The sequence below is a fragment of the Sceloporus occidentalis genome, unplaced genomic scaffold, assembly GCF_023333645.1.
Source record: "Sceloporus occidentalis isolate IW3139 unplaced genomic scaffold, rSceOcc1.0.p SCAF_2, whole genome shotgun sequence".
Lineage (NCBI taxonomy): Eukaryota > Metazoa > Chordata > Lepidosauria > Squamata > Phrynosomatidae > Sceloporus > Sceloporus occidentalis.
The window spans coordinates 70,098,774-70,112,817 of record NW_028316982.1 but is presented as its reverse complement, the minus strand read 5'-3'; the positions used below and the strand labels follow the sequence as shown (position 1 = coordinate 70,112,817).

At 38.1% G+C, this 14,044-nt stretch overlaps 1 protein-coding gene across 9 annotated transcripts in view; it reads right to left on the bottom strand.

Annotated features, from left to right (window-relative positions):
* Positions 1-3,128: 3,128 nt before the first annotated feature.
* The window catches only part of TCF7L2 (transcription factor 7 like 2), a 254,239-nt gene continuing 243,323 nt past the window's right edge, over positions 3,129-14,044 (bottom strand). For 5 of the 9 annotated variants that reach the window (XM_089509919.1, XM_089509920.1, XM_089509922.1 and 2 more), the window contains 2 exons: positions 13,310-13,382; positions 3,129-6,595 (listed from right to left, as the gene is read on the bottom strand). In XM_089509919.1, the coding sequence (XP_089366045.1) occupies positions 6,160-6,595; positions 13,310-13,382 (509 nt within the window). In that variant the 3' untranslated portion in view covers positions 3,129-6,159. The remainder of the gene's footprint in view (positions 6,596-13,309; positions 13,383-14,044) is intronic. The other 4 variants (XM_089509925.1, XM_089509927.1, XM_089509926.1 and 1 more) reach the window with 1 other exon arrangement.

Here is a 14,044-nt window from a genome sequence, read left to right as displayed (position 1 = left end):
CAGCAGAATAGCCTAAATTTAAAAGAAATTCTAGATAAATAATTCTGACATGTTTGTTTGTTTGTGGTGGTGGGGAGATAATAAAACAAATAAAACAAAAAAATCATGTTTGTAATGGAATTATGATTCTTTGGAATGGACGTATGTTAGGGTGAACCAATATTTCAAATACAACAAAGAAGACATGGATGGAGACCAAGAGGAATTGGGGGGAAAGTAATTTTGTAGATGGAATTGCTCATTGCTTTTGCATTGTATTGCACCTAGCATTGTATTGCACCTTGATGTTTTGGATTGTCCACACTTGATTTCTTTCCCAACATTCTAGGTTCTCAGAAAAGAAAGGTTTACAAACCAAGATCTATGGGGGGAAATAAAACTGTAATCTTGGCTGGGAATAAAATATAACCAACAGAGAAAGCTTCCTGAGGCAGGACCACAACTGGGAACAACTGGGAGTAAAAAATCTACTTGACAAAAAAACTAAAGGCAATGTAGCTAAATGAAGAGGGCAGAGTAAACAACAATGTGATGGACTGGAAGAAAGGATACATGTAGCTGAAGAAAGTGTGAAGGAAGACCAAGGGGATATACCACTTTACAAAATGTTGGAGTTGTATGAACTATGGAAACTATTAAGAGGAGTACAACAGAAGATACCGTGCTTCACAGTGGGAGTCTGAAGAAATGAAAGGCGTTAGAGTAAGTGTGTGTGTGAAGATCCATGGGAAATATGGAGTTGAGTTAAAACCTCATACTGGATATAGAATGGGCTTCCTGTATGTGCTCATTTCCCCAGACATATCCTCTTTTTTGGAGCTAAAATTTCCATCTGGGTGGAATATTATAACGTCTGGGGATTTGCCTCTTGCCTCCCAACACCACTTCATCATTAAATCAGTGGTTACATCAAGGACTCCCCTAGGGATGGACACTGGCTTGGCAGAGCAGAAGGGGGCGGGAGGAAGACAGACTCAGGGCACATCTACATTGTAGAAATAATACAGTTTGACACCACTTTAACTGACATGGCTCGATCCTACAGAACCCTGGGATTTGTAGTTTTGTGAGATACCAGTACACTTTGGCTATATAGAAACCCTGTGCAATGTTTTCTATAGGATGAGGCTGCAGCACTTAAAGTAGTGCCAAACTTAATTATTTTTGGTGTAGATGCACCCTTAGAAAGGGAAATCAAGCTAGCCAAGCAAAGCAGCTGAGAGAGCCTTCAGTTGCATGGAAGAGATGGAACAGGAAGGATTGGTGGAGCAGGTGAGCGAGCTTTCGGAAGAGGGGTGTACCATAGGAAATGCAAAATTGTTGTTATTGCAATACAAAGAAGGCTAGGGCTATTTTTAGCAGTCGTCACAGTTTATGTAGCAGGGGTATTTAAAGCAAGATAACAGTTGTTGTTTTAAAGTGGTCAGTTGGTAATTGTGCCTTCTTTTTTGCTTTTCAAAACATAATAACCCTTGCATAGAAGAAGGAAACATATAGAGAAGTAAATAGGAAAGATATTGGAATAAGCACAGGGGTCAGCAAGCAAATGGAGAAAAGGGTAATTCTGTCTTGACTCTTGTCAGGACTACTGAATCTTTCTTACTTGTGGAAAATAAAGGATGATCCCCACCCCCCCAAGATATGCTTCATGCTGTCACTCCATCCTAGAACAGCAATGCTGGATCAGAATAAAGGTCTATATCAGGGGTAGGCAACCTGCGGCCTGCGGGCCGGATGCGGCCCGGCAAGGCCTTGGGACCGGCCCCAGCCCGGTCCTGCCGCCGATTGCTGACGGAGCATTTGGCCTCTCGCGTGAGGGTGTGGGGGCTTTGGCCTATTAGGAGGAGGCGGGCAAGGGGGGCAAGCGGTGGGCAAGGGGAGCAATTGTCTATAGAAGCCTCAGAAACATGCATTTATATTAAAAAATCAGCAATTTTTTTCACGTGTCCTCCACTTTTATATAAAAATGTCCTCCATTTGAAAAATTTGTCCTACATTTGTCCCAGTTTATTTATTTAATTAATTTTAAAAAAAATTATTATTATTATTATTATTATTATTTTTTGGCTTCGGCACCCCAGTTGTCTGAGGGACAGCAACCCGGCCCCTGGCTCAAAAAGGTTCCCTACCCCTGGTCTATATCATCCTCCACAACAACTGGCAATCACAGCCATATTCATATTGCTTGCTAAATCCCACAGCTAAAAATAGTTTCTATGATTTCCGGGCAAAGTCCCCATGTTTTACTTGCTACATGGTTCACCAAGAGCTTTTCTCACCTGGAGATGGGATGCAAACACAAACATTTCTGCCATGCATACCTCTCCGAAAGGCGTAGGATTTTTGCCAGAATAGGAAAATAAATCTATCTGGTTGTTGTTATTCACTGTTATAGTTCTGACTGAAGCCCACATCAGATTGCTGGTACTGGGTGTCGGTGTTCTGGCCTCTGCCATAACTAACAAAATCAAATTATTGACAGAAGACAGAGTTTTCTTCAAACTCAAGTGAAAGTGACACAAAGCTGTGCTCAGTTGCTCAGCTCAAACAAAACATTTTAATTTAGTGGTTTGGGGTATGTGGTTTTTAAACATCATGTTATATATCAGGCTAGGAAGACATTAGCTTTATATCTAACCTCTCTGGAGCTCTCAAAACAGTAGTGGCAGGTGTGGGAGGATATGAGCCATGATTCGGTTTGCAGGTTTCCAAAAATTTCATTTTGGTGTACTCCTATTTCTTTAGCATTTTATTCACAAAGATTATTTTACTGTAGGTGGATTGATGCTGCAAACCTATACCTAGACGCGTCATGGTAAACTTCAGTAAGCTCAGTGTGACTTATTTCTCAACAGAGATAGAGAACAGCACTATCAGTCCTATAACTACTTTCTTGGGAGCAAGCCTATTGGGCTCAGTGGGACTTGCTTCAGAGTTAACCATGCATAAGATTACAAAGTAAGAATTTCTCAAAAGGAAAACCTTCTCTAAACCTGTTCGTTCCTATTTTCTCATTTCTGCAAAAGACCAGATGATTTTTTCTTGCAGAATAATGTTTGAACCAACATCCTTCTTGAATACATATATTATTTATCCCACACATGGTACAAGTTCCTAAGAAAGTACTGAACAGTGAATTATCTTTATTGGGCAAATAATGTAATGCAAATAACAAAGAGTAACACAAAACCAAATCACACTTTCATGATCTATACATTCATGGAATTTGTGCAGTGTCTGAAAGCTGGAAAACTCTTGGAACAGATATATAGCTCATAGAGAGTCATGTGCCAGGCCCAGGAGCATAAAAATGCACAGAACAGGAAGCTGAATTTTAAGCTAGCGAGTAACTACAATTTTCTGGCGACTATAGATTCTAGCATTTTATGTGCTGCAGAGGCATTGTATCTTCGCAGCAACAGATTAGTGTTGTATGGTTTCCAAAGATTGGACTCATAGAATTAACAATATTAACACAATTCTTGAGATATTCTTATCTGCAAATTAAGGATCTAAGAGAGAAAACATAATTGTTGCTTCCAGCTTTTGGTAATGGAGTTTTTATGGCAGGCTTAACTGGGGACACAATGTTCAATTGGGCTAATTTCCCCAGCAGACAAGGATCTTGGAGATTTTTTCAGTGTTGTGAGGCATTTGAACTTTTCAGGAAGAGCTGAAAAAAAGAGAGACTCAGCTTATGAACTCTCATTTCTTATTTCTGCTGCTCATTGTGATGTGAGAAAAAGAAACTCACATTTACCCAAATTGGAAGATACATGATATTCACTTGCATCTAAAACCATCTATCTCCCATGTGGGGAGAGTTGGGAAATGTTTTGTGGGAACTGTATAAGTATGCTTTTACTTCTTTAAACTGGTATTTGGATCTTCTTCAAATAGCTTAAAGAGCTTTCCTTTAAAAATAAGACTGTCCTATGTGTAACTGAAAGTGGAGAATTAGATTTGGGGAACTGAGATTTGGATTAGAGTGTGCAATTTTGCCTCTGTAATTAGTGAATACAGCATCCTGTTGGTCCTTGGTCTGTCCCATACCATTCAGTTTTGAAATATTTCCAAATATCTTCAGGGTTATGCAGGCATTTAATGTTCAACAATTAACCCAATTTAGCAGCCCAATTCCACATGTTAGTTCCAACTAGAGTAGACCCATTAAATCAATGGGAATTTGGTAAATCAGAATTTATCCACCATTGATACAGTGGGTCTTACCCTAGTTAAGACTAGCAGCTATTTATGTTTAGCAGTTTATCTTGCAGTTTATAAGCAATTATTTTAAGCAATGATTATACTGAGAAAGATGTAAAACATGGGATGTTGAACACCTCCTGTACTAGGGATTGGGGGGAATTCAATAAAGCCTATACGTAAATGAGCTGCAAGTCTTCATCTGCACATACTAAGTTGCTTTTATTAATCCAGAACTGCATGCTACAGATACTGTACAGCATGGACATTTATTCATTACAAAAATGGCTTCCAAACCATTAGAAATGAAAAATTGGAATAAGAGCAATAAAACGGAACAGTAACATCACAACTGTTAGGAAACATTCAAAGAATTCACAAAAAGAAAAATGTCATAGTTAGCATCTTAATAAACCAGAGAAGAAAACTGGAGACAGTTTTACAATCGCTTCATGTCAACTACAATGGCACTGGATGAACAGATGAATTTTTTTCAGCTTTATACAGCATTTTATCTTTTTTTAAAAAAATTTGCAACATCAACATGCCTAGTTTTTTTTTAAAGTTTGCTACCTACCTGTATGTAGTAAGTGTACATAAAAGTGGCAGTCTGATTTTCATTTTATGATAATCTAATATACAGAATTTGGCCCTGTAGGGTTTATACCTCTTCATTTTTATATGCTTTCTGGACAATCTGCTACCAAACACGTCTGTAATAGGTGACATTAAAAACTACATACATATCTACCTATGTAACATCACAGCAAAACAGGATGAACAAAAAAATTGTAAAAAAGTTGTTGGGAAAAGAGAAAAATCGCTGAGAATTTTGGCACATAAAAAGTTTTGCTCACAGCCTACAAGTGGCAGGGGAAATCATCTGCAGTTCTGAATGGAGACACTGCTGCTTTTCCAACAGCATTGCTAAAAAGTCCCATTGCTAAATTTTCAAGTCTTATTTCATGTAATGGCTTTTAAAGCATTTTTTACACTATTGATCCTTCTGCAAATGTCCATTTGGTGGCAACTGTATGATGGGGGAAAACATAAAGAAATTAAACAAAAGAAGCCAACAAAAATATATATATACACATTTATATATAAACTTAAAAACCTTGTACAAATGAGTTGTTATATATATGATGCTTACACTAAGGAGGGGGAGAAAACTTTACACAACGTTTCAAGGAGAAGGGGAGAAAAGAAAACATTTTTTTTAAAAAAGAGAGGACAACATACAAGTACAACAAGCAATCTCTAAAGCAATAAATACTACTGGTCCAATAGCGTTGTGATACTTTTTAATTGTTGAGTAGCATTCCCTCCCCCAGAAAAGAACAACACCATGGAACAAGGTATATTAACACATTTTAACCCTTTGTTTCTGTACATTTAAACAATAACAAGTAACATCACAAGAAGTTATATCACACAAAGAAAAAAGAAAAGGAAAGGAAAAAAATTAGCGGCACTGCATTCATCGTGCCCTTAAAAAGTTTTAAAAACCAGATGTAAAATGATTGGTTCGCAAGCTCGTATTTAATACAAATAATAAAGAACCAACGCCTTCAGCAAGGGCTGCTTCAAAATTGCTTCTTTTTTCATTTTTAAAATCAGTCTTTGAAACTAAGCTATTGGAACTACATAACAGTTATGTATATATATATTTATATATATATATATATAATATTTTAAACGCTACAAAGACTTTAAACAGCTGTTGATAAAAATTTTGGCAGAATCATGAGGCTTTTTTTCTTGATCTACATATTTAAAAAGAAAAAAAATGAAATAGCAATGGGTCAAATATTGACCAATGAACTCGATAGACATCAACTAATGTAGCCAGCCATATGGCACAAATTTATTTTAAAAAATACAAATAAAAGGAGAAAAATTCTTCACTCATACACACAAAATAAAAATAAGGAGGTCTACAGGACGCTAAAGCTATTCTAAAGACTTGGTTACAAGTGACAGCGGCTGAGGCTGTGTCCCAGCCAAAGAATTATGGGAATGCAAAGAGGATGTTGATGGTTGCGCTAACGAAGAGGAGGATGGTGCTGACTGCTGTAAAGTGGCAGACTGATGGTCCAATGCCCCGTTCTGACAATTACTAGCAGGCAGCCCACTTGATTTGCTAGAGGAGCTTTCAGTCAGGACTATGGACGGTGGGGGCGGCATCATTGGGAGGTGTGCCAGTGGGTCGGGTTTCAACGTAAGTGAGAGAGGTTGGGTTTGTTCAGTCTGTGGTTTTGAGTCTCTTGTGGGGGAGGCTAGCATGTTAGGAGAAGACGGAGGAGAGTCTAGTAGGCTTCCATCTGAAGAGGGTGGGCTGACGCAGCTGCCTTCACCTTGTATGTAGCGAACGCACTTTTTTTTTCTCCTAGAAACAGGGAGAGAGTCATCTGTGAATAAAGTGGCAAAAATGCTATTGGAATTTTAAAGAAAAATCAAAAGAAAAGAGTCACCAGAAACTATGCTGGGCTCCATTTAGCCACACCCAAAGTGCTTAGCACCATGGTGCTGGTCAACTGTAGATACCATTTCTTTGAGGAATCGGTCTCTCTTCTCCTAACTAGAAGAATCTAATCTAAGTCTCATTTCGGATTTTTTTTTTTTTAAAAAAAAACAACAACCCTAACTATCATGTTCAGGTTCTCTTCATACCATGAATTTATCATTTTCTGGTTATATTCTTATTGCCCCATGAAAACATTTTAGATACAAAATAATCTGAAAGACTGACTCTGGAGCTTCCTTTCAATGACTCCCAGCCTGCCTTGGAAGGCAGTCCACCTTTGCAATAAACTGCAGCCGACGACCTAGCACTTCTGCTTGTTTCTGTTTAGAACCACACCATATGGAGAGGGGGGAAAAAACAAAACAGTAAATCAATTTACACACAAAAGAGAAGACAGAGTAATAGGAAGAATAAAAGTGGGGAATCAAGAAAAAGAAAGATGAACAGAAATATCACCCCAAATTAACAAGAATAACTGGTTGTATAACCTGCAGGTTGTGGATTACCACACATTGATTTTTTTAAAAAAATTTAAGGGTGGGAGTGGGAAAGGAACTATCTGGTTTCTATTTCAATTTACATAGGAATGCTGTCTGAATTGTTCCTGTAACTTCAATTTAGTTAGTGCCCAAACTAAACAACAGGTATCATCATAAAACAATAAGAACTTAATCTAAAAAGTCAATTTGATTAACAATCCACAAGCAACCCCACCTATCACTTGCATAAAAGATTACACCTATCCATTGCACCTACTGCCTAATGCACAGAAGACACCTCTCATGGTAGAATAAAAATCTTTGGCATGCGATTTTGTACAATAAATGTCCAATGGGCAAAGTGATGCTAAAGGTGTGTGTGTGGTGGTGGTGATGGGGAGATTCATAGCAAACACTGCTTTTCTGCCCAAAGCATTCAGGTCAGTGTAATATAACTTAGCTGAGACTCTCCCAAGAGCAAATGTACAAGTGAAATTCAGTTAAGGTTTGGAAAAAGGTAAAAGGTATGGAAGCTTATCTAGCTGTGGAAGTGGACCTTGTGTTTGTAGTTTCGTGAGATATTTAGCCTTCTCTGTCAGAGTGCTCTGAGGCCACAGTAAACTACAATACCCAGAATTCTCTAGCACTGAGCCAGGGCAGTTAAAGCAGTCTCAAACTGGATCATTTCTGCAGTGTGAATGAAGCCTAAGATTCTGCCCAAAATTCCACATAGCAAAGTTAATTGTAAGGGCAGTGGAGAAGTTTTACTACCACAGTCTGCTGATCAATACATGCTAGAAATTATGACAGCCATGCAGTTAAAAAACTTAAGAATTAAAGCAACAAAAGCACAGAGCAGAAAATGATAGGAACAAAGACCAGAAAATAATAGAAAAGAGAAAGTGCAAGATAGCAGGCAACAGCAAATCATGCTTTATTAAGGCAAGTTAAAAGATGAAAAAACAAACACCAAAGGTAAGTGGGTGGGCTCTAAACAGAACCTTGCTAGAAAGTCTCCTACTCCTTCAGTAATAAAAACTGGAAATCTATTAGCAAGAAATTAATGTAATCCACTGGCCCAAACTATTTCATGTTCTGTATGCCTTACTCTTTAATTAGTCCCATCAGGCAGAAAGGAGGCAATGTTACCACATCAACAGTTCAAAGCTGCTTCTTTTTCTTTTAGTAACCCATGGGAATGAGCAAGATTATATTAACAGAATGGTGCTAATATTTAGGAGATCCCATTATATGAAGCCATTCAATATCTGGCATGCAAAATACCTCTGCCTCTGGCTGAACAAAGCAGGGTTTCCCAAACAGTACAGAAAGCTCTACCAGTCAATGTCACAGACACCTTGTGGATAAGTCACCATGCTGCTGGTAGAAAGCTCTGGCAGGCCATGCAGCACAGAAGGTAGAGGGAGCACACATGTACATGCATACACTTGATGGATCAATGGCCAGGACATCTAGATGTAACCCCCTCCCCCAAATCCAACTGCGCACAGATACATCTCTTGCTAACAGACTTGGTAGTCATAGGCATAACCACAATGGTAAGCCTATAGGAAACCAACAAAAGATACACATTTCTGTATTGTGAATTTTATACTTGATTGGACTGGGATCAGTGCTCAGATTCAGTTTCCTCCACCTCCCTGCCTCCCCGCTCTTCTTAACAAGTTAAGGAGTGCATTGCAATCTTTGGCCAAGAAAAGCAAGAACACATCACAGCAAAGTGTAACATGACCAAGACACATTTACTGCTTGAATGTTGCCTTGGTTGCTTCATTCCTTGCTACAAGTCCCTTCAAAATCAGTTTCTATGCAGGAAAAAGCAACAAGAACTGATGTGTCTTAGGACCTGAGTGTTTATTGTAGTACATCCCAGTCTAATAGACTAGGGATAGATTTACAGCAGGATAAATGGATATCAGAATTCAAAATTAGTGTTTTCGCTCACAGAAAGTGGTAAACTAAGGAAAGTCAAGTGCCTATGATAGATGCTTGTTTTTGCCTATTTGCTACCTTAGCCATGGGCAGAGACAAAGTGTTATAGCTACCTAGGCTCCTAGCACTTCTCATCAAACCAATTTTTCACAGCATTAAGGACTAGGCACTTGTTTTATTTTTTTAAAAAAATGAAAGTGAATATTCTTAGGATGTTTCTCAGTAGTCACCATCTGCTTAAACAGAGCCAAAACAGAGCTGCAAAATATAAACACAGCTCTGGCTAAGCCCTTGAGCATACAAAGCTGCATTTCCCACACTTCATACATGGTGGAACATGGCCAAAATATTTAGTACAAAAGCATTTGTAAATAGGCAATTAGTGTGCCTCTGAATGTAGTAGTAAATGTTTGGTAACTACTCCTTAGCCTCATGTAGATGATGTGATGTTGAAAAAAAAAACCTGACAACTGGACTGGTGGTGGCTGAATGCTGAAAACAAAAATCTGGAATTTGGCTGAGGGTTCTGTTGGCTGAATGCACAAAACCATTCCAGGTGGTGTCTGGGGACTTTTTATGAGTGATTTTTCACTCTTAAAAAAAGGCAATGCCTGGTACTTTGAGAGGTGAATTTGCTTCACTCCATGTTAAAGTACTGAATGATATGTTATTTACACTAATGCCTTTATATCCTGATAAAATGTGGGCTATGAAAACCTCTCATCTCCAGAGATTAATGCATATTTGGATTATTAATATTCTGTTAATATTAATGGCATCAGTATTGGTGCCCCTCCTTTGTTCTGAAGCTACTGTTCTTACTGACAAAAATCAAGTAATGTTCAGTTCATAGGATGCATCCAAATAAAAAGTTTCAGCATCTACTTTATTACTGAGTTGTGTAATGCAAGGATAACATACACATGCATTTTAGATATTCAGTCTTTTCAGGTTTATTGAAGCAATGACTCATTTAAAAAAAATCTTCCAGGGTTAATTTGTATACTCTGCAGTTTCAAGATCCCATGACTTTTGAGATCCTAGTTTTAACAAAGCATTTGAAAATAAAGTTAAGTCTTAAATATGAGGACAAGGAAGATATCTGTTCTTTATCATATGAAATTTATGTATTGTTTAAGTGGAAATATTATAGATTAGACAGAAAATCCTCTTTAAAACAGATTTTAAACAGCAAAAGCCATTTTAATGGCTTTAATGTCCCACATTCAACGTCTGAGGTGGAGCTGCAGTCTATGCATCTCAGTCATACTGTATACATACTAAGTCATAAGAAATTATGACAGTGAGATGTCAAAAAGAAGGTCTCTGCCATAGCCTTTATTAGTGTACATGCTGTAAGAAAGAGGGTATGTTGTTGTTATTTGCTGTCAAATCAGATTTGACCTATGGCAACCTTATGAATGAGCAATCTTCCTAAGAATGTCATCAACAGCCTGTCTTCTTTTATTAAATCAATCCATCTTTAAAGCAGCCTTCTTCTTTTCCTACTGCCTTACACCTTAGCAAGTACAATGTCCCATTTCCTGTGTCTTGACAGTGAGCCAAATGGGTAGAGCCAAATCTGCTGGCCTTGCTGAGTTCAAATGTGTCATTCTGCTGAGGGCCAGAAGAGGTGGTCCTCCTTCCAGGTATCATCGGCATGCGGCATTTAGATGCCACATGTCTCAATGATGCTGGAAAGCTGTCTTGAAGCTGCCCAGCTGTGGGTGGCTTCATGAAACTCTGGCGCCATGGCATTTACACGCCACATGCTGCTGGAGTATCATGAAGCCACCATGGGGTCACAGCGGGATGGGAAACACTGACTTTTAGAAGGGGCAGCTTCAATCCACCCCTTCAGGGTAATCTGTTTTGCCCCTAAGACTTTCATGTTTGCCATACTACATTTAATAAGGATGGCTTCTAAGAGACCAAATGGAGTCAATATGAATAATAACTGGATACACTTAACTAAACAGAAGTAGGGTATATTACAACCTCCTAGCTCAAGTTGTTGACTAACTGGCCTGATTATTGTTCTCCTTAAATCTTGAAATCAGACAACAACCTCTGCTCTCACTGTTGCTCCTGTTACAGTGCTTAAAACATGCATCTGATGAGAAGTCACAGGGTTTTGATGGAATGCAGCCCTTACAGGACAATGCATGAACTTTACCTAACAATTAAATATAAAATACATTTTTTAATCCAGGTGTATAGCTCAGCATCACAAAACTAATAGAATCAGCATGCATAATATGAATAACTGCTCTATATTCTAAAAAAAAAAAAAAAAAAAAAAAGGAATGAAGCACATGGTATGGATGTGAACCAGAGGGAAAGGTGAGGAGGAAAGCACTACATACAGAAATGATTGTGTGTCAGATTGAAATACCTACCATCAAAATATTCCAAATTCAAAGACTGCTTGGATCAGAACAGAGAAACAACAAATTTAACCACATTAAGGGAAAAAGTATGCAAAAAGAAAGAGAGAGACTTTGTTTCCCTTCACCAAGAAACAATTGCCTACATATTATTTTTCTCCATGAAGCTTTAGGTTTCACTTAAACCTGCAGTAGAACATGGTTTGTTTCAAATGCGTTGATCTTTGCTACAATAAAGGCACAATTTGAGCAATGCAGAACAAGGTCCTATAATTTGATTAAAAAACATAAAATGACTCATCAAAAAGATGAGAACTTAGTAAGGCAGTAACAGGTGTAAAAGGTTCCTCCGTGTGCCTTCAAATTTGCTGGAAAATGATTTTTTTATTCATTACTTTATTTAAGAATAAGATGAGTTTTGGGAAGGGTACAAGACTGAACTGATTAGTCTTTTTTTGCAGGAGGATGAATAGGCTTAAACATATGCCTTGGATCTAAAAGAAAAAGTACTTCTGCTCATGCAAAGCAGAGTCCTAATAGTTAGTCTACAACCATCAATAACTATAGTAGTCCCTTAGTGCAGCCACCAGCTGCCATTCTAGAGGAAGGACAGGGAGCTATAAAAAGAGAGGGGAGCCAAAAAACATCTATTTCATAAGTGTAAGTCCATGCACAGTACGATGGACTGAACATTATGAGCTGTAAAGGTCTCATTTATATCCTGTTTAGTCATAGTAAAATGCCAATGAAGTAAAGCTCACAGCCTTTATACCTGTGAAGACGGCAGGAATACACATACTAACTTATGTAAAAATCTACTTAACATACTTTATTAGTTTCTGCAACTCAATTGTGTGTATATGTGTGCTGATTCCAAGGTCTACTATCAAAAGAGAGATTAATGATCAAGAAAGAAAGGAATTGCATTGGATTAGCAAAGAATTTTGAAGATCAAAATTTATTAGCAAGTAATGTTGTAGAAGCAAAGAGGTCAGGAAGTGGAGGGGAGAAGTGGTTAAAAATAATCCACACATGTAACACTAAGATGACAGAATGCTTTTCGTTTCCCCAAAGGCCTAATGGGTAGTATACCTGCACGGTTTGCACCATAAACTCTGTTGGTCAAGCCCGAACAATGCCCGACACTTCTTTGGAGTATTTGCATCTGTTAGCACAAGGTAAACACAAAAAAATACAACACAATGGTGGATAGAGCTCAGTTGGATGTGAAATCTTAGCTATAGCTAACATTTCTTTCAGTTCATTGGCAATCTCTAAGACCAAAGGGCATGAAAGAAAGAAGATCTCTGCCAGGCGACACACACCTACAATGTCTAAACCTGCTGTGCACTCCCTCAATTCAGTACTGTGTCTTTTCTGTTGACCTCTGCATTGTGATATCAAAGGAGATATATATATATATATATATATATATATATATATATATATATATTGCTGGGGTGAATTTGTGTGCAGGCCTAGGCTGATGTTGTCTTATAGTGGGAATTTTTTTCCAGCTAGCGGCAGTGAGGAGGTGGGTGGAGGAAACAAAAATGAATGGGGGTGGGGGGAGAGCAAAATCCTTTAAACAGAAAGAGATGATCATTCACAGCAGCGTCCCACTCCCTTGTGTCTTCCAGAGCACAACACAGAGCTACAAAGCAACAAAGCAGGAGAAGAGGGAGGGGCAGGGGAAGTACCAAATAAACCAGCTGCAAAACCAGCCATAGCAAGTCGGGGGAAGACTATATACACACCTGCAGGGACCGCACCAGTTATTCTGTTGATCAAGGCCAAAGCGCGCTCGGCATTTCTTAGGAGCGCTCAGGTCTGAATGAGGTCAAGAAAGAAGCGAGCAGAAAAAGAAAGAAAGAAAGAGAGAGAGAGAGAGAGGGGAGAAAAAAAATAAAAATAAAAAATAAAAATAAAAAGGAAATAAAATCAATGACCTCATTATTAATTGCAAAATATCAACTTTTGATTGTTTAATTTTTAAAATAATGATCGTCATATCTATCAAACTTTTCAAATTAGCTGTTGCAATTAAAGCTGCAGTATCCCTTTGGAAAGGACTGTTTGTTTGTTTGTTTTTCCCAAAATAAAACACAATAAAGTAATTTGTAATTAATTTGAGAGGTTTTAAAGGTGTAACTGATCAACTGTTCCTGCACAAGCCCTAAACAAAGGCAGCAGGGTTGGGTGAGAACAAGGCTTGGTGGACTGCACTGTTGATATGGATACTTATTTGTTTAAGAGGGAAAAAAAGAGTGGGAGAAGGGAAGGAAGAAGCTCAGTATGAAGATCTCGAACATGCGTTTTTGCAGACTTAAAATAAAAAGAAGTGAAAGAAAATTGTACTGGGGGGATAATGCAGCTTTTGGAATAAACGTTCCATTCATATATTTTTTAATTGTTTTAAAAAAGAAGAAGAAATGACTCAGAATAAGCAGATAGCAAAATGGATATGTTAGTTTCAGCCAGAAATAAAATTA